Consider the following 23396-nt stretch of genomic DNA (forward strand, 5'->3'; position numbering starts at 1 on the left):
ACTATGCATTTATTGGTAATATGAATTGTTCGTCTTGCAGGGCCCCGTAGAGTAATACACTCTTTCAAAAAATTAGCTTGACTGAACGTCGATAGATGTATCAAAATTTGTATTTTGGTTTATAAAATAGACAGTTATGGACAGTTTAACTTGACAGAATCAAACCATTCATTTTCTAAATCAAAATTCAATTTTTGATAGATGTATCGATATCCTATCAAGTTGATTTTTTTGCACGAGTACACTACTCAATGGGTCATACAAGACGAACGATTCGGATTATTACGATAAACGCACGGTGGGAACCACAACGGCGATGGTGGAGGTGGAAAGAATTTAATTTTGTAATGAGCTGGGGTTATACATGAATAGAAACAAAAGATTTAAAATAAAAAAAAAAAGAATGTTAAAATCATTTCCTTTTGAAATAATTGGCACATGTGTACTATGGAGAGAGAGAGAGAGAGAGAGAGAGAGAGAGAGAGAGAGAATGATGCGGTTTATCGTTTGGAAAGAATCTCTCGAGTTAAGATTTTTCACTGAGAGGATATTAATTGGTCCTTTATTATTGTCCTGAAGGGAAGCGAAAAAGGATAAGGTGTAAAACCGTGTATGAAAAGGTAATGCCATAAGTTTTTTTTTTTTTTTTGATGAAAGTCAAGATGATAACTTTATTTACCAACTCACCCAGGCAATTGTTGACTAAGGAGAGGTAATGCCATAAGTAAAACAAAGGAATTTCATGAACTTTGTTAGTGCTAATCCAAGACAATTGAGAAATGTTTCTTCGGTCCTTTCCAGGTGCCGGTAATTTTTTGACTAAGGTGAGCTGAAATTGAACACAAATGATAGCAGTTGTTGAAACCCCGGTCCAGCTGGATTTGGAGGGGTTTTCTATGAGGAAAAAGGGTTATCGATGATTGGGAATTACGAGAAGATCCACGTGCAGAATTTGTGGGGTTTGCTTATGGGGCTGGAAATGATAAGAGACTAGGAGATGTTAGCCGTCTAAGTTGAGGCTCCGTTCCACTAAGGTTCTTAATTTTTAAGTACTTATTTTCTGCTATATGTGATAGGTCATTCTTTCATAATAATACTTATTTGAATAAGATTTCTCTAATTGTTGTGCAAATGATCGAGGAAGGCTCTTCTCCAAATTCTATGCACGACAATCTGGCTAGTGAATGCCGAGTTCTATTGGAGGCAACTGAAAGTACGCTGAGTGTGAGGGAGAGTGTTGCGGACAGACTTGCTAGAATGGGGTGGACCAAGACCACATATATGGTGTCCCTTGCCACTCCTTCGGGAGAGATAAAGGACACCTCCTAGTGGCGGATTTGGCATAAGTGTCTTATGAGGCGATCTAGTTTCCATTTTTCTTTCTTGTGCACCAAAAAACAATGACTTATCTATTGGATTCGAGACAGACCCTCCCAACCAGGCTTAATAGTCTCCCCAAAGTCCCCATCCTACTGATTGAGAGTGTGGTCCAGTTTTTAGGCCCAAAGTCATGTTTATGCCTATTATGCAGCAAAAATGGATGGATATTTTTTGTTTGAACTGCTAAAATGGATGGACCTAAATGAGTGACAATGATGAATACAATAGTCATGCATCTTGTTAACTTCATTTCCTGATTTTTGTATTTGTTTTTTGTTATTTTATTTATACAAAAAAAATTGTAAGGCTGAGGGGTAGGATAAGCTTTTAGGAGTTGGCAGCGTTAAGAGGGTATTATACTCTACGAGACTCTTTCAATGCATTTCTTTTCCTATTGTTATGGTTTCATAATAATGAAATTTCTTTTCTGTTTAAAAAAATGAATACAGCCGTACTGTAACTGCATTCGTTCCGAGTTGAAAACGCAATTCAAAGTACTCATCAACCGTTTAATCCACCCAGCTTTTCGCCTTTCTGTATTTTTTCGTGTCACAAATCCAAGACTCAAACATAAGTTTAAGCTAGTTTTCAGTTTTCACAAGCTTTAGAGCACCCAGACAATTTATACTGGAGATTGTGTCTAAACTAAAACTCAACTAGCCAACAACGTTGCTGTCCATGGAATACGATATTAGCTAGAGCACCTCTCAGCCGACCGAATTTGTTTATCAAATTTTGTACATTCCAGAGTAGCCCAAGAAGGGGTAACATATTCGTGTATAAGAAACTAGAACATGATATCTAACACTATACATTCATCTGCATAGACGCATATGGACACCTCCACCGTGGGATTCTTAAAGTTTAGGAATGGTTATTCGAAGAAGTCCGTCCCTGCACAACGATGCTCATTAGTATGTGTATCTCTTCCAAGAAATATAGTAATATCCAATAACCAAACTAATCTGAAATTGCGATAAAGTCCATCCACTTCAATGCCAAGTACAAGCCCATTATTAGTAAGAATAAAGTACAAAAGAAGCATGATTAACGCCAGTTATTACTTGGCCGGATTTTTTTCTACAGTTATTTTTTTGAAAGTAAGCATAGGAAACTAGGACTGAAGTGAAACAATCCATATCTTTTCTAATCCAAGCCCAGAACCTTAATTACATGCTGCCTGTTCGGAACTAGAGAGCAGAGGTTTATCGAACCATAAAAGTTCAACCGATCGATGTCAAGCTACACAAGGTTATGATCTAAGAAGCACAGATACGGATACGACACGACACGACACGGACATTTTATGATCTAAGAAGCATAGATCACGTGGTCGTCGGCGGCTTCATGGGTCGCCGACTTAGGAGCTTGATCGGCAGGGGGCTAGGCAAGAGAAGGGCTGCTCAATGACGGAGGGGAGTATATTCTTTTCGTGTTATTTCGCTTTTTTGTCCGAATTTAGTCCGGTTTTTGTTCGGATTTAGTCCGGTTTATGTCCGGATTTAATCCGGTAGTTTGTTGGTCATGTGCTTGGTATTGGCTTTATTTCCTGCGAACTGATCTCGCTAGGCGAGTTTGAAGTAGGGCTGCACATACTGTGCTCTGATTGCCCTATCTAATGGTTTGTCTGGTCTGTGGACGCACATTTGCCCCCATGGGATTTCTCTCTATTGTGTAGGCTTTCGCCTCTCAGTTGAATACAACTTCTCACATTTGCCACAAAAAAAAAAAAAAAGTGTCCCTAACATGTTTCACGAGTGTCGCCAACGTGTCATAGAGTATCCACAATGTGTCTGAGTAAAAGAATATGATAAAAAAAAAAAGGGCAAGTATTTAAGCACGTTTGATACGTGTCCGGAGAGTGTCATGTCCATGACCGAAACATGTCGGAGACGGAAACACGAGGTCGATAGATGTGTTCGTGCTTCTTAGGTTATGATGATATCCTACCACTCAAATCTTGACACATCATATGCAGCTGAAATTACCTACAAAAGGGATTTTCACTTTTTTGTTCTAACTTCTAAATTTCATCTTAAGTCTTTCCTTAAACTTGAGTCTTCCAACAAAATCCAGAAGAAAAATGCCCGTGCTGAATTCACCACCGCCAACGCGAATGAGCGGTCGAATAAGGCACGAAAACAGGGGACCATATAATTAGCAAACTATTTTCCCCGAGATGCCAAGATTCATGGGGTAACTTTTCAAAGAATTCCTAGTGCCGCTGATCCATAGAATGATGAATGGTATCAAGAAGAAGGAAAGGATTCCAGCCTATGACTTACACAAATTCAGCAGAGATATCATCCTTGTTTGCATTACTGGGCAGTGGCCATACAACCTGGTATGGTCCATGTGAAATCTCCCTCTTGTGAAATCCAGAGGCACTGTCTTTTGAATGTACCGCTCTCCCCCTCTGGTCTGAATTTTTACCCATCACAGTCAAGCTGTTAGGAAATGAACCAAATGATACCGCTCGTGAGGCCAATATTGAGATACAATTGCAATTTTTCTTTTGGTACATCAGAAATTCTGATCCACTTGTAATTAATGGAAAGCAAAACTCACTTACCTTTGATCACTTGCTTCCACTCTGATATCATGGATACTTACACCTGGGAGTTCTACCAAAAGAACGTAACTGCGTCTAGATTCTGCAACATCCATTCTCGGGGACCACTCAAATCCTGTATTATAATGTTACAACAGAAGCATTACCTATTCCAACTTGGATCCATGCCAAAGGAGTCCATAATCTCATACAATCTTCCTCTTTGGCAACAATGTTCTAAAAATCGCTAGGCGCTAGTCGGCACTTAGTCCCCGCCTAGGCGCTAGGAGGCCGACTTTTAGAACACTGCTGGAAACAAAGGTGGAAATACGCATACATCCAGAGCCTCATCTTCAATTCATTACTTCAACAGTTGGTGTAGAATCAAGAATGAAAAGAGGGTGGGCGGGGGGAATGCATCAAATGTCACATATTCAGACGTCAAAATTCCTTACCACTAGATCCAAAAGGATGTATTTTCTTCCTGGAAGGAGATTGATGTAGCCTGCGAAGACTTCTGTGTGGCCTGGCAAACTTAGGAGGCTCAGTTCTGGGTAATTTGCAATCTTGCACCACAGCTTGGATAACAGTAGCATTGGGGAAGTTTGGTTGCATACTAGTTAGTCTAGAAAACAAAGGTGCTTCAAAGGCATTGGAAGAGCCCTCAGTTGTAGAACTAGTGGATTTGAGAGGGACACCTGACTGAGCAGAGCTAACCTGAAAACGTTGTATAAGTACCCAGCGAGAAATGCATAAAATGTAACTCAAAAAACATTGGTGACACACAAAACGAGGACTGAAAAGTTTGAAGCACCTGATCTGTTGACGCCTGCCTCATGAAACAAGCTTGAGAGCTAGACCCCTGCCTAGCAAAATGCATTATATTGTCGCGCCTCTGTATGATAGAGTTCAAACTACTAGTGCAATTCTGTGGCAAGAAGAAAAAGAAATGAATGAAGTAAAGTGCACCCATAGAGAGGGTTGAAACAAGACAACTTAAATAATGGAGACATTCGTACACTTCAATGGCAAAACCAAAAAGAAAAAAAAGAAACTACTATGAAGTAAAACCAAAGGAAGAAAATTATCATTCCTGCTACCAAGAGAACTAGTAATCAACGAAAGCAAAGTTAAAATCTGAAATCGCATAAAACTTCTATGAAGAAGCCAAAACTCGAGCCACAGTGTGAAAGAATTCCTAGCCACCTAGGAGCTGTTCTGTTTGCCTACTGTAAATCCCATCCAAAGACAGTATCAAGGCAATCCACAATCCTTTTAATATCTGCCATGATGGGGCATAACTTCCATGTGAGTCATCACAGACACACAACAGGGCGCAGCTACTTGATTACAATTTCCCAATTCAAACTCATTTCAACTGCAAATTCACCACCCATTTAAAGACCACTCTAATAGCTAACCCTAGATTTGCAGCCCTGAAAAGCAAGGACTGGCAGGACATCGAATGCACCTCTTACTTATGTTGTACCACTAGATGCTTAGGCTAACTAAACAGTCCTCAATGCGAATTAGCTTGAACTTGGAACACGAATTCCATGCGCCAAGTACGACAATACACATTTTTAGACGATTATGAGACACATTATTTACCTAGGCATTAGAGAAGAGAACAACCACATGCGGACATCCACATGAATCATGAGGCCCATTATTCCACTGACAGGTCTTGATAAATTGGATTTATCAAAGAGCCAATAATATCTGAGTCATGCCCAATTCTTTCCACGAGCTACTTGGGCATAGTCGTTTAGATGTTTACTTCACATGGAAGGAGTATACAATACCAACAAGTGCCATTTTGCAGTCCTCGTGATAGTTAAAACTCTCCTTTAAAAGATATCATGTTCAACAGCTCAAACCACAAACTTATCATGATTATCAATGCAAATCATGTTGAAAAGCCTTAACTCTGCACTCTGTCAACTGTTCATTTGGTTCTCCACATATCTCCAAGACTTCCTCCATATTTCACACTCCTAAATGATTGAAATGCTTATGCCTCGAATCAAAGCAATTGAAAATTCAAATGACACTAAATCATGTTCCTTCTTACTATAGTGGCATTGCCTACTAAATAAGTTGAGATAAGAAGTTGGACCAAATGTTTAGGTTTTAATCCAAAAAAGGTTGTCCATGATTCAGGTCCTGTTTGTAAAGTATCCTTCTGAAAGTAACACTTTACAGGTTTTTTCCCAACAAAAAAAAATTGGGTTCTGAGAGTAACCCTTTAGCTCCTCGGTTCTTGGAGGTATGGGAGGCCATTGTTTCAATGGTTGTAGTGGGCCTGACCAGAACACTTAATGGCCGAACCAAAACACCAATCGGACTGAGCCTAAACACTCATTGTCCTAACCAGAACACTCATTGTCCCAACCAGAACACATATATTGGCCGAACCGTAACACATTGGGCCGAGCCAAAACACCAATTGGGCTGAATCAGGACATTGATCCGGAATGTATCTTTGCGTCAAGCAACCAGTTCTTACTTGGTCCCGCCCGATCACCATATCCGAGCCATTTATTTCAAATCAACCCGACTCGAATCCGACCGGTATAACCTGACATCTGTGATAACCGTTTGGTTCCATATGTCACAACTGACATCAGCCAGAGCAGTTGTCACGCGTGGCCGAACGCGTGCAAACTCGGAAGGCATCTCATGCATGTGAACAGTAATCGTATGTCATACGTGACATAACCCGAGGCGGTTACCTCGCGTGCCGAACACGCATCAAGCTAAGAGGTCTCTATAAAAAAGCAAAGGGAGAAACCCCAATAGGTACGCCGCGCCATTTCACTCAATACTTGAGCTGGTTACTTCTCCTTCTCCCTCAGAGACTTATTTAACCATCGGATTGCCTTCTCGGTCGCCACAGGCCAGACTAGGCGCTAACGGTGGTTCTTGCCTTGCAAGCATAGGTCAGGCGGCGGAGCTCAGGTCCAGATCCGAACCTGAGATGCGAAGGAGAGCTAGATCAAACACCACCCCACAGTGGAAGTGGTATTCTAAGAATAGTCACTTTGTGCATATATTACTAATGGATAGGTCTGTTTCCAATCCTCACCGCCCATATTCCCAATGGTGACTACTTACATGAGTTATGTGGGTTACAGAAATAGACAGGGAACTCTTGTACCAGAAAAAGCAAAAAGGAAAACCAATCAAATCCTAAACAAAAGCAAAGAGACGTACTACCTAAAGAAAGGAACGTAGGAATTTAAAGCTAGTAAAAAAGTCACAAGGGAACGCTCGAAGTGCACCTGATTCATGAAACTAGAAGCAAAATGTCAAGAACAGTACATTAGTAGACGTAAACCAGTCAAACGGTTGTTGGGTTACTTAGAGAATGCTGCAAAATAGGTAAAATGTTGGTATCCGTTTGCTGACATAATTCAGTTTCCTCAAGAATCAAAGAAAGGGTTAAGCTCCTAAAGCCCAAACGGCCAAACTTGAGGAGAGGAGTACAGACACCATACCTAGTGTGGTTGGTTTATTGCTCTCTCTTGGAAAGGAGGGAGAGGTCCAGAGTTTGAGTTCTCATGGTTGAGGGACTGTAACAACTAACACCTACCATTTTTATCGTCTGGAAAAGAATACTAAAAAAACTTGGGAGGAGCATGTTTATTTACCAGGGGAAAAATTTGGGTTGCAGAGCCGGAGATATCGTCCGCGGCAGAAGCAAAGTGGCCGCCGATTGTGCTCATCCTCCGTCTTGCCACCTGACTCTCCATATCTCTCTCTCTCTCTTCAAAATTCACACAAAACTAGAGGAAGCGAATGTTTCCAAGTGTTCGTAGAAGAATGTCATGCGATAAAGATATTTCTGGTCCGGCTCTGGAAATCCTCGTGTCGTTTTCTCAATCTCTTCCCTGGTTGCTCCTATCCTGATTATTATCATAATTTCTCTCTTTATTTATTATTTAAAATTTTTTAAAACACCATCCAAATAAGACATAAATAAATAACCTATAGCTATAAGACAAATTTATCTGATTTTATGTCTAATCATGTGGTTAACATTGCACATGTTGGTTGCTTATAAAAAGAAACATTGCACATGTTGGTTCGGACGTCCGATTATAAATAGAAAGAAACCCTCCATTCTCCAACTAACATCATTTTTATACTCCCACTGTCTCCTTTTTAATGTCCAGTATTTTTTTTTATTATCCCTTAATAAGTGTTCATTTTGTAAAGTTAGCGGATAAAAGTGTGTACATTTCCCATTATGCCCCTAAAATTAGATTCCATTTTGAGGTAAAAGTTGATATGAAATGTGTAATAATGATGTTTTTTTAATAAATTAAAGTTACAAAGCGGGACACTTAAAAATGGACCAAATGAGTAATAAATACAGTGTTTGTCCAACTTTATAAAATTAAGAATTCAAATAAAAGCTAATAGATATTAAAAAAAATTAAGAATTCAAATCAAGGCTAATAGATATTAAAAAAAGATTAAATTTCACTGACCTCCTCTGCTTTTGAAACTATTATCATGATTCTTTCGTTTATTAACTAAATGGAAATTGATTTTGGCACTCTAGTTTTAATAACTGTCACTCCATTTTGTGTTTTGATCATGTGAGAAAACAAAAATAAAAGTAGAGTGCCAACATAACATCCCTAACTAAATAACTAATTGTGTTAAATTTAGCTTCTATAAAAACAAAAATACGCTTTCAAACTAAATGAAAATTAATTTTGGCACTCCAGTTTTAATCACTGTCACTCCATTTTGTATCTTGATCATATGAGAAAACAAAAATAAAAATGAAGTGCCAAAATAACATCCCTAACTAAATAACTAACTGTGTTAAATTTAGCTTCTAAAAAAACAAAAATACGCTTCAAAATACATTTTTCTCCTAGTCTTTGATTTTGTCCTCAACTCTAGCTTATTCTATTTATTAACAAATGTTAGGTATTATGCCATTAGTTTAGTTTGAGGAGATTTAGATAATCAGAGATCGGTGAAATTTTACAAAAAAAAAAATGAAAATTGATATTCACGATATACTTTTTACTTATGCGATCCATTTTATTTATGAAGTTATTAGTAATTTTACGTTAAAATTGGAGCGCCATCAATAAAAAATAGAGCACGAAAATAAAGTTCCATTTTATTTATGAAGTTATTAGTAATTTTACGTTAAAATTGGAGTGCCATCGATAAAAAATAGAGCACGAAAATAAGGTTCCAAAAAAATTTATGGCTAATAGAAATCGGTAGGGCCCACCAACCCCCTATCTAAGGGAGGTGAGGGGTTATCCTCTGCGGGATTAATGAAAAAATTTTCAATACAAAAAGTTATTTATAACGTCCTCTTGCTGATTACGAATAACCTCACATGATAAGGAGCGGTGCTATTTGCACCGACCATTCCATACCGACGGTGTACCGATGGCCGGGCGCGGCCGTCTCCGGCCACCGGACGGCCGATTCGAGCCGTTCAAAAATTTAAAAAAAAAAAAAATCGAGCGGCCCAACGCGGGAATCAACGGCATCCGATGTGTGTAGGGTGCTTGATCTAAACATCCTATTTTTCATGTCTCGGTTTTTTTTAAAAAAAATTTGGAACGGCTCGAATCGGCTGTCCGGTGGCCGGAGACGGCCGCGCGCGGCCGTCGATACGATTTTCCTACATTTTTGGCCGGTACATATAGGATTTTCGCATGATAAGGAGGGGATTCAAATAAGAATCAGTAATGCTACACGCACAGCAAATGTGCACAGATTTTGTGCACAGCTTTTTTGTGGGGCCTACTACGGGTCCCACACAAATAATCTGAGCCGTTCATTAAATGTAAAACATTTTTTCAAGGGCCCCCGCAAAAAATCAGCTCAATCCGATATCTATAAGTGTTTGATTCAATCATTTAACTTTTCATTATCCTGAGATTAGAATGAAAAGTTAAATGATTGAATCAAGCATCTATGAGTATCGGATTGAGCTGATTTTTTACGGGGGCCTTTGAAAAAATGTTTTACATTTAATGAACGGCTCGAATTATTTGTGTGGGACCCGTAGTGGGCCCCACAAAAAATCTGTGCACAAAATCTGTGCACATTTGCTGTGCGTGTAGCATTACTGAATAAGAATTGCTGCAAGTCTGTTTACACTGCCAATGCACACACAGATTCTGCACGGATTTTAAAGTGGGGCTTAAGACTGTAAATGAGCCGAGCCGAGTTTTACCGTGTTCAAACTTGTTTATTAAGTTTTTAACAAACCCGAGCTTAAACTCAATGAAAACTTAATGAGTCAAGCTTGAGCCGAGCAGACTTTGGTTTGACTCGAACTCGAGCTTGTTTAGGAGCCTCAACGGATAGGTCTAAATATATATACACAAATTATCAAGTGAGGGATCCCTCACTTTGTTAAAATGCGAGACTTTCATTTTTCGATCAAATTTTGAAAATCCGAACCGTTCAATGTGTGCAGAACGTGATTTTAAGGGTCCCCGCGAGAAATCAGCAAAAAAAATGACCGGGAAGGGCTTCATCCGAGCAGTTTTTTTTGAACCGTTCAATGAAAACTGCTCGGATGAAGCCCTTCCCGGTCATTTTTTTTTTGCTGATTTCTCGCGAAGAACCTTAAAATCACGTTCTGATCACTTTGAGCGGCTCGGATCATCGAAATTCAATCGGGAAGGAAAGTCCCGCATTTAAAAAAAATAAAGGATCCCTCACCTGAACCTGACTGTGTGTGTATATATATATATATATATATATATATATATCATCGCATAGACCTAATACAACCAAAAATATTTTGATTATGAAGATATATATCTTTCATTTTTCTATGGAGTGGGAGTGTATTAGTGTGCGTGTGCTCTCGCCTCTTTTGGTTGACTTGAAAAGTGAAAACGGAAATAACAAATTATGAAATAACAATAAAAACCCTAAACTTAAGTATATATACCTTGGTTCGCGAGCTGACTCGAGCCGAGTTTATCCTAGCTCGAGTTCGGCTCGTTTACAAAATGAGTTGAAAAAATCGGCTCGAGCTCGTTCATTTAACTTTCAAGTCGAGCTTGAACAAGCTACTAATGAACCAAGCTGCGAGCCGCTCGGTTCGTTTGCAACCTTAAACTGAAGCTCACTACAAATTTCACACAAATAATTTGAACTGTTTATTAAATGTAAAGTATTTTTTAAAAATTCTCACAAAAAATAGTTCAATTCGATATCTATAAGCCATCTATCTTTTTACTATCCTCAACAGCCAAAACCCAAGGGGGAAGAAAACGAATGTTTGCCCTTGGATGTAAAAAACCAGTTCCACGCGTCACACTGTTAGTAGGGCTTGAGAGAGATCGCCATGGCCTTTTTTATCCACCTACCACCTCCCTCCTCCATGGCTCCACCTATACCTTTTAAATGTACGTCTCTCTCTACCAACAAAACTGGATTTTTTAATATATTTATGCATTTGTTAGCTCTACCAAACCAGCTATCCTTCACGTGCTCCTCCACTCTCGCTCTCTCCATATAAACATTCTTTCCGAAGTTCATTTTGTGATTAGTATACAAAGCAAGAACCTCACAGGCACTGTAAGTTTAACCCCAACTTGAGTTGATGCCTCATTTTCCAATTCCTCCTGCTTCTTTTTCTTGACCCAATTTAGATGCTTCTTCATTATAATCTACGGCAAGTTCTAGCATGTGGGTATTTACAATTTCGTCTGTTCTGATTCTTCTTTATCGGTTTGAAATTCATTGAACCATTCTTGTGACCTGCGATCCCTAATTTGGAATTACTTTCTTACTCGCTCATTTTCCATTTCATCTTCAAGTTAATGTCAATATTCAATGACCCCTTTTTATAGGATTCCCTTTGTTGGGTTAATCTCTGATTATCTAAATTTGTTTCTCTCGCTTTGGCTTCTTGGCTCAGATTGATTGAGAATTGAAATGGCTCAAGATTTGGCAAACCCAGATGAACCGGTACTGAGCACTGAATTATTTCACAGTGTCCGAAAATTGGGCCCTTCCAAGAACACTCCAAAACTTTCTGTTGCTAAGATTCTTTTTCTTCTGAAAATAAAGAAGTTGTTGTTTCATCACTCTTTTAGGTTGTTCTTGGTGAAGAAATTGACCGTGTGAGATTGATCACCCTGAACCGGCCACGTCAATTGAATGTCATTTCACCGAAAGTGGTAAGCGCAGCAACCGACTCCATGTTGAGCTCACTTGCGAGTTTTCGAAAGGACTTCTCATAAAGTATTTCTTCTGGTTATGTGCATTAGGTTTCTTTGCTAGCAGAATACCTAGAGAAATGGGAGAATGACGACGATGCAGAGCTAGTGATAATCAAGGCTAGCACTCATACTTTCTCTTGTTTTCTTTACTGATTTTGAAAGAATTTAATTATTGAATTCAAGTACAATTGGATTACTGATGTTCATTTGATGGATTTCCTTTGTGCTTCACATTATTTACCTTGCTTATTTACTTTTATAGGGAGTTGGCCGTGCGTTTTCTGCCGGTGGGGACTTGAAAGTGTTCTATGATGGCAGGAAATTGAGTAATTTATCATCAAAACCTCATAAAATATCTTTAATTGTAGCCAATTCTTATTTTCCAATATATGTGGCATGATGACTTATAATTCGGTCTTTGTTCGCAGAGGATTCCTGCCTTGAGGTGGTTTATAGAATGTATTGGCTTTGCTATCACATTCATACCTACAAGAAGACCCAGGTAACATTTGAATTTCATCTATTATACCTACACTTGTAAAGTGAATAAATTCTTGTTTCTCCTGCTTAGCCAAATAGATGATTAGTTGGATGGATAGCTAAAGGACAAAAGGAAAAGAACTAAAAAACTGTTTACACAGGTCAATGTTATTTACTCGCTATTTAGCTGTTGGTAACCTTTGCCAGGTTGCTCTTGTTAATGGAATATCCATGGGTGGAGGTGCATCTTTGATGGTTCCAATGAGATTTTCTGTGGTCACGGAAAAGACCGTGAGTTCTTTTATGATTCTTTCAATGATCATGGTTTTCATCTGTTCTTCCTCAAACGCTATTTATTTATTTATTTTTCTGGGCCAGTTATTTTAACTTTCATGCCATGCTCAAATGTTTACCACAGGTTTTTGCCACTCCAGAAGCAAGTATTGGGCATCACACTGATTGTGGGTTCTCATACATGCTATCCCATCTTCCCGGGCATTTGGGTAAGCATTTCCTACCACCAAGTTACTGCCACAACATTGTATCTGATTTTATACTAAAGCTGAAGTCCTATCCTCCGTCCTTAATGCTCGAGTGAAATCCTTATTTATCCATGAACAATTCCACAAACCGAGGACCAACATGGTCAATGAATTTGTCCTTTTTCTCTCCATATTAACATTGTGTGGTTATGCATGCAGGAGAGTATTTCGCCTTAACAGGAGCAAGGTTGAATGGCAAGGAAGTGGTTGCAGCTGGACTTGCCACCCATTTTGTTCCTTCGGAGGTTAGTTATTAACTCTACTCAATTCCAGTTTTACTTGTTCCAATGTCGTCCGCCGTCATATTCGAGGTCTCGAAACTCATGGTCCAGTCAGTCTTCCCCCCATAGGCAAGGTTTTGTGAAGGCGATATGTGACATGATTAGCAGTCGTTTGAATTATAGTACTAAACTATCAGATTTCTTATAGACAACATAAGGTTAATATCATGACCTATGGCCGTGATATTGTCTTTCAAATTGCCATTTAGCTTTTTCAAGGTTTATCTTGTCTCTTCAAGTAAGTTACTGCTGATGCCAGATGTTATATTTCCTTATACATTCTTGATTGGAGCTAAAGTACAAATAATTTACAACACCAATGCAATATTCCAGCCATACTAAAGTATCATTAGGTATTCTGATGGGTTATGATTGTTCTTAGTTTGTCCCCTTGGATTATCGGAATGTTGGCGATCTTGTTGATGAAGAAAGTGCGTTAAACAAGTAACGGTTTTTTTTTTTTGGGTAAGTTAAATTTTATTTCAAACCAAATCACGAAGCAGGAAACAAGAAAAACTGGGGCATACCCGAGTTACATCACAAAATACCACTGACTGAAACAAAAACACCAAAGCTGAAAACTGGAAACAGACTACACAATGCCAACTGTGCCGATACTACCCCCATAAGAAACTGACAATCCATAAGCCCATTCATAACAAGCATCAATGCTATCAGAGAGATTCCAAGCCAAGCATAGAGTCTTGATTATGGGGGATACTTTCATGTTCATCCAAGAATTTATGCGGTGCCTTATGTCAGTCACAATCCTTCTCAGCACGGGTTCCACCCCGTATTTTGAAAAATTTGGCATTTCTTTCTTTCCAGACATGTTATAAAGTGGCTGCAAAAGATAGTTTATATATGGTAGGTAGCATGAAACTATCATCCTATCGCAACTGCCAAAGAAAGGAAGAGTGTTGCAATTTGATTGTTCTTTTTGCTTTACCTCTTATTCAGCTTACGTCTGCGTCTCTGATAGTATGAATGTTCAGTTACTTTTCTACTATTATTATGTGAATCTTTTAGTTATTCATATACCATTTTATGAATGTCAGAAATTGCTTGAGCTAGAGAAGAAATTGATAAGCTTAAACTCGGGAGATGTAAATGCAGTCAATTCTGTGATTGAGGAATTTTCAGTAGAAGTGCAGATTGACGAAGAAAGTGTTCTAAACAAGTAATATATCCCTCCAAATGAACCACAACAGCCGTTTCCAAAATATTTGGTTAGACTAAATATGTTTTGGTTCTAATTGCAGGCAGACAGTAATAGATGAGTGCTTTTCCAAGGATACTGTGGAGGAGATTTTAAAATCACTGGTAAGTTCCTCTGTTTCTACCAGCTTCGAATGGATGGTTTCTATAAAAACTGCATCCTTAGAGCTTAACTGAGATACATAATCCACGATTTGTGTTAGGAAATGGAGTTAGGCAAAGAAGGAAATGCTTGGATTGGTGGAGTGCTCAAAGGGTTGAAACGATCATCCCCTACTGGATTGAAAATTGCACTAAGATCGGTAATTGTTTCTTTTGATATCTAATACAATAACAAATAGTCTATACTTTTTTTTATGGTCTACTTTGAATGTTTTGTTGATAACCACTACACTAAGTTTTGGTGTTTGGGGCCTGATACTTGGTGACAACGTGAACACCAGGGTATTTGCCCTATTTTCACGAGTATATCGATGTGTCCCTGTTAAGGGATGATTACACTTGTGGCCCAATAGCGATACATGCCCAGAGCTGATTTTTTTTATTCTATTTATTAGATTTTGTTTTCTATAATTTTTTTGCTTAGGGATTTGTATTCTGTTGGTTGTGGAACTGATTGTAAATGAGCATACTGTAAGTTCCAAAACAAGTTTTCTGTCTGGCAAGTATGATTGTTCATGGTGGACCAAATGAATATTTATGCTTGTACAGTTATACTAACTACCCGTGTTCTCTTTTAAGTACTATGTTGGCTAATGGCTAAGGTCGTTTGAACTGAATTTTTTTTTATTTTCTTGGATTTTTCTGCATTTTGACCGGATATTATTTGTTGTACTTTGTACTTACAATCTGAAGTTCTGAACAATAACCGTGAGGAAAGGGAAAAAGTGAAAACTTTTCTATGAACATCACTTTGTGATACGTGTGTTTTGAATTTAACATAAAAGATGGAGTTTGAATTCTCTTGGATTTGCTGCTTCAGTTTCCTCTAATTGTGCTGCATATACAGATTCGTGAAGGAAGGACTACAAAACTGTCTGAATGTCTAAAGAAAGAATTTCGGTTGACAATTAACATACTGCGGAGCACAATATCTGGCGATATTTATGAGGTGATTATTTAAAATCTAGATATTGGTCTTCCACAACCCGAAAGTTCACAATGATAAATGATTTTCAAAATTGTACTTAGTTTTTTCGAACTCGAGTAATCTTTTTTCTTGTCCTGTGTAAAGGGCATCAGAGCGCTCACCATTGACAAGGACAATAATCCAAAGGTATCCTCTCTCTCTCTCTCTCTCTCTCTCTCTCTCTCTCTCTCTCTCTCTCTCTCTCATTTGTTTCAGTTGGAAAGCTGAAAAAGATAATACATATGGATCTGAACAAAAAGATTTGGAGATTTGTTTCAAGAATGATAATTTGACAACAAACCTCCACATAAACTTAGACAATGAGGCATTGAACTAAATTTTAGCAAATGGATTCATGCCAGGAAAGTTTACTAATAACCTCTCGTTGTTGTGTACAGTGGGATCCTCTGACCCTGGACAAAGTGAACGATGTCGAAATGGACTTGGTTTTTCAGCCATTCGAGGATCATTTGGAGCTCCAGATTCCTGAGAAAGAAGAGTGCAGGTGGGAGGGGAAATATGAGAATTCAGCCTATGCAACATTGCAGCCGATTGACAAATAGATATAATTTTTTCGCTTAGCAGCTACCCGTTTGTTGAGTTCGTTCTGTTTCTTGGTCAAAAGTTATGGTGTGTTTGGCTGCGATGTGATTACGACGTCTCTCCGAGTTTATTTTGCCGACTCTAGTAGTGGATGAAAAGCTTTCTGCTGTAGTTACAACTAAAAAAGCATGAACATTATCAGTACAGGAAGCCCTGCATTTTCTTCATCATCTTGCGGGACGTAAATGTTACACCCCTTTCCGGAAATAACCACGCGAGTCTTTTTCAAATGGGATGGATCCCCATCTTGGCCCTGCTCAATGCTCATATAATAAATAAAATACATGCAAAAATATGAAACTCAGGTGCGTTTTTCATTAAACTAAATGGACTAAAAGTTCAAGTTTTAACGGCTTATTCTTGTTACATATATCAACTAAAATAAGTAAAATACCCTTAGCGGAAAAAACTATTAACTATTAACTACTGTCATTATCTTGTAGTCCATTTAAGTGTACTGGAAATGCACCCTCAACTTCTAAGTATATGGGAAAATCTGTCATACAAGACAAGCCCACATGTATTTACAACAAGAAGTCTAAAGTACTCCCTCCGTCCCTATTCTTTGGTTCTACTTAGCACGTTTTTCCGTCCTAAAAAGATTGTCACACTTCAAAACTAAATAAGTGATATATAATAGATTTTCTCTTTTACTCTTTCATTTTTAAATTTATAATACAAAAAAAGTAAGAAAATGTAATGATTGAAGGGTAAAATGAGAAAAATAAGTTTTTGAAAGTGTAATGATTATATGTTCTTATATAGTTTGAATTCTCAAAAGGGACTAAAGAACGGGGACGGAAGGAATATTTTTTTATCAAAAAAGAGAGTCTAATCTACTCTATTTACACTTTCTATCTAGATTTGCAATGGATCCATAAATGAAATATTACAGTAAGACCCCAAAGGAAATACCAATGTTCTAAAAGTTGTTAGACGCTAGTCGGATGGTCAGTTATCTTCGAGCGATTAATCGATGCATATTAATTAATAATCGACAATTAATCGCTAATCAAACTTAATCGAATAGGTCTTGGCAGCGATTAATCGGCAATTAAACAACGATTAATTCCTTGTTTGTTTAAGAACATTGGGAAATCCATTTGCCGACTAAATTACTTGGTTGGAAAATATTTACAGTTACAAGGCATTCAACTACAGTGGGTAAAAACTGTAGGGGCAAAACCGTAAGACCACAAAAAACTGCCTTGCCAACTGCTACACCCCCGTCTGACACTCTTATTTTTCCTCGACTCCTCCCAGTTCAACATCTTCACCATTACTTCTACAGAAAAAGAAAGCTTCGACTGCTGACAAAAGAAATAGACAAAAGAAAGAAGGACTTCTTTTTCTTTGGACACCGGAACTAGAAAGAAAGCACAAAGAAGGAAATGTTGTAAAAGTAAACAAAGAAAGAGCTTCGGATAAAAAAGAGAGAGCAAGAGAACATAATATATATAAAAAGATAGTTGCTTCAGAAACTATTAACGAGAAGGAAAATGATATTAGCACTCCAAAAATTGATGCAGACACTCCAAAAAACAAAGAAAAATGGCTTTGAAATTACACTGATTTTGAAGTGCATGTATCAATTTTTGGAGTGCTAATATCATTTCCCATTTTCATGACTAATAAAATATTATTGAAGGATATCTCACAACTTTAATTTCACTCTTTTACAATAGTATTTATCTGATTTTTTGGATGAATAAAAGTAAGAATTGAGGTCCCCCTTTATAGACGTTCCAAGGGCTAATATGCAATATACAAGAACTTGAGGGACTAAAGTTTGACGTGCAATTACACTAAGTCTAAGTCCACCGCACAAGTTCAGTGCGCGTCACGTGGGACCTATTCTGAGCCCCACAAAAATAGAAGGAAAAAAATCCTCTATCACAACATGTGAAATAACCGTAGGGCTAAAATAGGAAAATCCTTTACTTAGTAACTTCCACCCACGTTTTCTCAAGTACTGTATATAAATATTTTGTTTTAATATACTTCTACCCATTTTTCGTTTCAATCTGATCACAAAACAAAGTTGCATTTTCCAGAAACAAAATGTGAAGTGTTACGTAAATGCGATGAGGAAAATTTGAATAGCTTCGAAAGTAATTAAGTTGAAATCGTTCTTTGATTTCCTCCTCATGATCACTTGCATACGTATCGCGTGCGCCTCAAACGCTATTTGTTTAATGGGTATAAATCTCTCTCTCTCTCTCTCCCTTTCCCTCACTCCGTGGTGTAAAATTCTACTATTTTTTAATAAAATTCTCAATTCAAAGTCTATGCACGTACCCAAAAAAATGCATTCTTCTTACCGAATCACCTTTCCCTCACTCCGTGGTGTAAAATTCTACTATTTTTTAATAAAATTCTCAATTCAAAGTCTATGCACGTACCCAAAAAAATGCATTCTTCTTACCGAATCACCGATATACGGGTTTAGCTCTCTTCAATTTTTCATTTTTAGATGTTGGATACCAGACGAAAAAAGAGAGTATGTTTTACTCTGTTTTCATTTATGTGCTTTGTTAGTTTAATGTGAACAAGCCATCACGGCTTTCTCCATCGGAAAAAAAAAGGCTTTCTCCATGGGAATTGAAGTGCGAGGTGACAGCGTAGTAACGACAAATGCTTGGTGGATAGTAGGGTTACAAACGAACCGAGCAGCTCACGAGATCGGCTCGGCTTGACTTGTTTACTAAATGAGCCGAGCGCTAGCGTGAGTTTTCGGCTTCGTTTAGTAAACGAGCTAGCTCAGCTCGTTCAGCAAAAGTTCGGCTCATTAAGAGTGACTCAGCTCGATTAAAGAGGCTCGTTTAGTAAAAGACTGAGCTCGGTTCGTTACGGCTTGAGCTCGACTAAGCTTGGCTCGTTTATAGTGCTACTGGATAGAAACAAAGTACGCCATAGTTGAATCGGGCACCACACAACTGCATCTTAACAACTGAGTTTTAATTTTTTTTAGTCTTCCTCTTTTGGACTTGGTAGAAGACCATTGTTGGACTCATTGTTGATATTTTACTTTATTTTTTGGCCGTAAACCCATTCGAACAATTAATAGTAATAGTTTATTTTTTTAATATAATTTAGAGTTTACTCCTAGCTCAATTAATTTTTGAAAATCAATCACACCGTCCATTATTGTAAGCCAAAAATTGAAATCGAAGGAAAGCCCGTATGAATTTTCATGGACTTTCTTAAGAATTTTTCGAATAATTAATAGTAATATATACACACACACACACACAACATATATATTACTCCCTCCATTCAAAAATGAGTGACATTTTTGGGAGAGTGTGTCATTTTTAATTGTTTATATCTTTCAATATGAATATTAAAAAATATGCAATATGAATTTTATTTGATACGAAGTAGATTTTAATTAGATATATTAAATAAAGTTTTCAAAATCACATAAAATTTTATAAATCGAAAGATATAAACATTTTAAAATAACACAGAGTCCCAAAAAGGTCACTCATTTTGGAGCGGAGGGAGTATCATTTAGAGTGTCCGTGTCAGCTTGCTCCTAGCTCAATTAATTTTGGAGATCAATCACACCTTCCATTATTTTAAGCCAAAATGAAATCGAAGAAAAGCCCGCATGGACTTTCTCGGACTTTCTTAAGAATTTTAACTGTAATGCGTGTGTAAGTCGAATTATGACAAAATATGCACAATAAGATTTGCACACGCATTACATGTGCCTCGGCCTCTATATTTTGTATGGAATCTTGTAAAAAATCAGTTTTAACTGATATCGATAGATATGTTTTCTGAATTTGTAGGTGCAAAACTAAACTCAACCCATCGAATCATATTTTAAAATAAATAAATAAATATTTTCTGGTGCAGCATTGTTGTTGGTGCAATTAATGCACCATGCACCGCTTCATTATTTCGACAATTTCATCGCGTACCCACTTTCTTCAAGTTGACTGAGATGATGAGGTCATCCATTGCATCATTAGGGTGATGTCACAACAAGAAAAGGCATGCGTCACATGTGGGAGCTTTGACTAGGTTTGTAGTTTGTACCAATCATTTTTCCTAGAGTGCTGGGAAAAATGATAAGAAAATACTCCCTCCGTCCCATATTATTTGGACTTTTTCGATGTTTGTGTCAGTTTTCAATTATTTGTATCTTCCAATATGAATCTCTAACAATATACAATATGGATCTTGTTTGATAGTTTTCGATTAGATCTATAATACAAAATTTTCAAAATTATAAAAAATATCATAAATTGGGAGATATAAGAGTTTAAAGAACGACGCGAATATCGAAAAATACCAAATATTTTGGGACAGAGGGAGTATGAAAGTGTCAATAAAATACGTAAAAATGAATGTCTAAGATTTACACGCTAGCCAACTACTTTCGTCGGGGGTTTATAAAAGCAAACAATGCCTCCGTCCTAGTGCTCCATCAGTCCATCACCTTCTCGTTCATACACACTCTCTCACAGAGAGAGAGAGAGAGAGAGAGAGAGAGAGAGGATGGCTTCAAAAATCCCACAAAGGAAATGCCGGACTCACGTCCCGTGACCGGTGGAGATGGAACCAACAGCTATTCTCAAAATTCATTACATCAGGCTCTCTCTCTCTCTCTCTCTCTCTCTCTCTCTCTCTCTCTCTCTCTCTCAAAATCAATTTTTTTGTTAATTTCTTAGTAGTATTTGGATTGGCTATGCTACATTGGCCTGGTTTTTAGCACTTATAAACTAATTTATTTAGCTTTTTGATTAATTTTTTTTGTGTGTAAAATTAGCTTTTGATTGCAATTGGGAATAATCAATAATTTGCTATGTTCAATTATCAGTCGGTATTCAATCGATTTAATTTTTTACATGGTTATTCTTGTTGTCGTGTTGTACAACATGAACGAGTCTGATCATTGAAGTATGTCCGAAATAGAACTGAAGATGTCTGGACTGCACCCCTTGTAGTTCAATAGGCAACTTGAGAGAAGCTACCTCCAATATGTTACTCCCTCCGTCTCAAAAAGATTATTCGGTTCACAGAACGCAAACTCTAGAAAAATCCATTTTTGTCGAAATATATTCGTACTTTCTGCCAATAGTTACTAAATAGTATCCGTGAGTTCTTTTAATTTATCAAAAAAAATTAAATATTCTTTCATAAAAATATAATTTTTTTAAAGTTCTTGTCTTATATACTGAACAATCTTTTTTGGAACAAAAAGAGTATTTAAAAGTATGTAAATAAATCCGAAACATTCATGCCGTCCCCCATAATTCTCAAGTACCAATTTACCACACAACAAACTCATAATAACCCCACAAAAAAAACCGCCCTGGAATTCCACGTTTTCTTCAACGATCACGTCGACAACGATTTCAACGCCCTCTTCAAGAACGTACCGGCGAGCAGGATCTACTCAGCCGCCGGGGTGCCGGGTTCGTTCTACAACCCGTTGTTCCCCGCGGCCTCTCTCCACGTCGCGCATTGCTCCTACGAGCTGCAGTGGCTCTCCAAGATTCCACCGGGAATTAGCGAAAGAGGCTCTCCGGCGTGGAACAAGGGTAATATCTATTGCGCAGGGAACGAGGAAGGGGTTACCAAAGCCTACTTTATGATAATTTTGGTCAGTTTCACGCATTGTGTGTGACCCTGTGGCATCAGAGGTTTTGAACATATTCATGTCCTAGATCCGTTCGTGTTTGTTGCATTACTTAACACGTTCTATTTTTTTTTAAATTATTTATTCGTCTTGACGAGAAAAATGGTCAACATTAAAAAATAAATCATTTTTGAAATATTGAGAAATACAACATAATCTAAAAAGTTCTCTCTTTTGGATTATTTTGTCTTCAGACAAACAAATATTCATAACATTTGACATAAAAATTCAATAAAGTTCAAAAGACGAAGTAAGACACAAAAAAAAAAAAAAAAAAAGGCCAGATCGAGCCTTGAACTTGGCTCGTTTGTCATTAATTGAGGTGCTGAGAAAAAAAAACACAAAATAAAAGGAGATAAAACGACTTATTTCAATTATTAATTACTCATGAGGCTAATATTGCGAGGTCAGATACTCACAATTACAACATTTAACTAGCAAGCAGAAGAGATTGTTCAGTGACTCGCCCCTCTTTCACGAGTGTTTGGGATCGATACAGTAATTGGAGATGAGATAGATTCACAAACTCGAAGGTGGAGCCCACGGTCTTATTGAAGAAATGAGCAAACGTCCTGTGACTCCTCTCGATTAATTGATGTTGACTTTAAGAGTCAATTGTTATGCATTGCAGGGAGTAATAAGCGAAGAGAAAATGGAATGTTCAAGTTTCCTCTGTACATGCCATCGAGTACTAATGAGGTGGAGACGGTGGTAGAGATGAACAATTGCTTTACAATCGAGAAGATACCCCGTCAACTCTAAATTCGGGCCGTTGGTTGTCGAAAAGACTTAGTGCAAGTATAAGATCCATCATGGAGAATCTCATGCGGGGTCATTTTGAAAGTGAAAATATGGATCAACTCTTTCATCTCTTTGCCCAGAAGTTACAAAAGAACCAACTCCTCTATGAAAACGCAATCCGCAAAGACGTTTACCTATTTCCGCTAAGATGTTTACCTATTTGTCCTTCTGAAACGCAAAGACAACTTTTAAAATTTAGATTGACTATCGATCGTTGTGTTCGTGGGTTTCAGTGTGTCGAGACAAGCTCCCAACTTTGTGTTTGTGCGTGTGTTTCATTGAAACATAATAAAACCGTGTGCAGATTGGTGTTTCGTCTTTACTTTACCGTTCCTAGTTGATTGGTAGTAGCTTTTTTTTAGTGATCTCGAGTACTTATTCAAAGATCCTAGAGCACTATGTGACATTTTCCCGTTACACTTTCAACAAAAAATGCAGTGATAAATATTGAAAGTGTGATTAGGAGTTCATATAATCTGTGGCGGTCGCAGGTCCGCAATATTCTCATTATAAATCTCATCCTTAAA

The 23396-nt window shown here is 37.7% G+C and overlaps 2 protein-coding genes and 1 long non-coding RNA gene across 5 annotated transcripts; 1 reads left to right on the plus strand and 2 right to left on the minus strand.

Moving 5' to 3' along the window:
- Nucleotides 1-2053: 2053 nt before the first annotated feature.
- Nucleotides 2054-7809, minus strand: LOC131321786 (uncharacterized). Its single transcript, XM_058352734.1, has 6 exons — nt 7585-7809; nt 4746-4859; nt 4387-4648; nt 3953-4067; nt 3666-3827; nt 2054-2274 (listed from the first exon to the last, which is right to left on the minus strand). Exons 1-6 carry the CDS (start codon nt 7684-7686, stop codon nt 2238-2240), a joined length of 792 nt encoding a protein of 263 aa, XP_058208717.1. The 5' UTR covers nt 7687-7809; the 3' UTR covers nt 2054-2237.
- Nucleotides 7810-11376: 3567 nt separating this feature from the next.
- Nucleotides 11377-16582, plus strand: LOC131321787 (3-hydroxyisobutyryl-CoA hydrolase-like protein 5). 3 transcript variants are annotated; one of them, XM_058352736.1, is made up of 15 exons: nt 11377-11515; nt 11859-11908; nt 12037-12120; nt 12211-12279; nt 12425-12488; nt 12591-12664; nt 12850-12933; nt 13061-13145; nt 13344-13429; nt 14524-14645; nt 14728-14788; nt 14887-14985; nt 15693-15794; nt 15918-15959; nt 16211-16582. In XM_058352736.1, exons 2-15 carry the CDS (start codon nt 11876-11878, stop codon nt 16373-16375), a joined length of 1170 nt encoding a protein of 389 aa, XP_058208719.1. In that variant the 5' UTR covers nt 11377-11515; nt 11859-11875; the 3' UTR covers nt 16376-16582. The 3 variants fall into 3 exon arrangements, with proteins under 3 accessions (XP_058208719.1, XP_058208718.1, XP_058208720.1); XM_058352735.1 differs by having other exon boundaries at nt 11421-11509; nt 11844-11908; XM_058352737.1 differs by having other exon boundaries at nt 11485-11626.
- Nucleotides 11490-12042, minus strand: LOC131321788 (uncharacterized). Its single transcript, XR_009198629.1, has 2 exons — nt 11920-12042; nt 11490-11690 (listed from the first exon to the last, which is right to left on the minus strand). It is a non-coding gene; the product is annotated as an uncharacterized LOC131321788 (long non-coding RNA).
- Nucleotides 16583-23396: the final 6814 nt, after the last annotated feature.

The sequence above is a fragment of the Rhododendron vialii genome, chromosome 4a, assembly GCF_030253575.1.
Source record: "Rhododendron vialii isolate Sample 1 chromosome 4a, ASM3025357v1".
Lineage (NCBI taxonomy): Eukaryota > Viridiplantae > Streptophyta > Magnoliopsida > Ericales > Ericaceae > Rhododendron > Rhododendron vialii.

Bases quoted from the DNA above. Each gene is read 5' to 3' on its own strand.
- LOC131321786 (XM_058352734.1), bottom strand. From the start codon at position 7,686: ATGGAGAGTCAGGTGGCAAGACGGAGGATGAGCACAATCGGCGGCCAC. The intron at 4,649-4,745 runs GTGCTTCAAACT...CAACGTTTTCAG, and splicing joins GGCAGGCGTCAACAGATCAG to GTTAGCTCTGCTCAGTCAGG. The intron at 2,275-3,665 runs GTAAGTCATAGG...ATCGTTGTGCAG, and splicing joins GATATCTCTGCTGAATTTGT to GGACGGACTTCTTCGAATAA.
- LOC131321787 (XM_058352736.1), top strand. From the start codon at position 11,876: ATGGCTCAAGATTTGGCAAACCCAGATGAACCG. The intron at 12,280-12,424 runs GCTAGCACTCAT...TTACTTTTATAG, and splicing joins CAGAGCTAGTGATAATCAAG to GGAGTTGGCCGTGCGTTTTC. The intron at 14,986-15,692 runs GTAATTGTTTCT...CTGCATATACAG, and splicing joins TGAAAATTGCACTAAGATCG to ATTCGTGAAGGAAGGACTAC.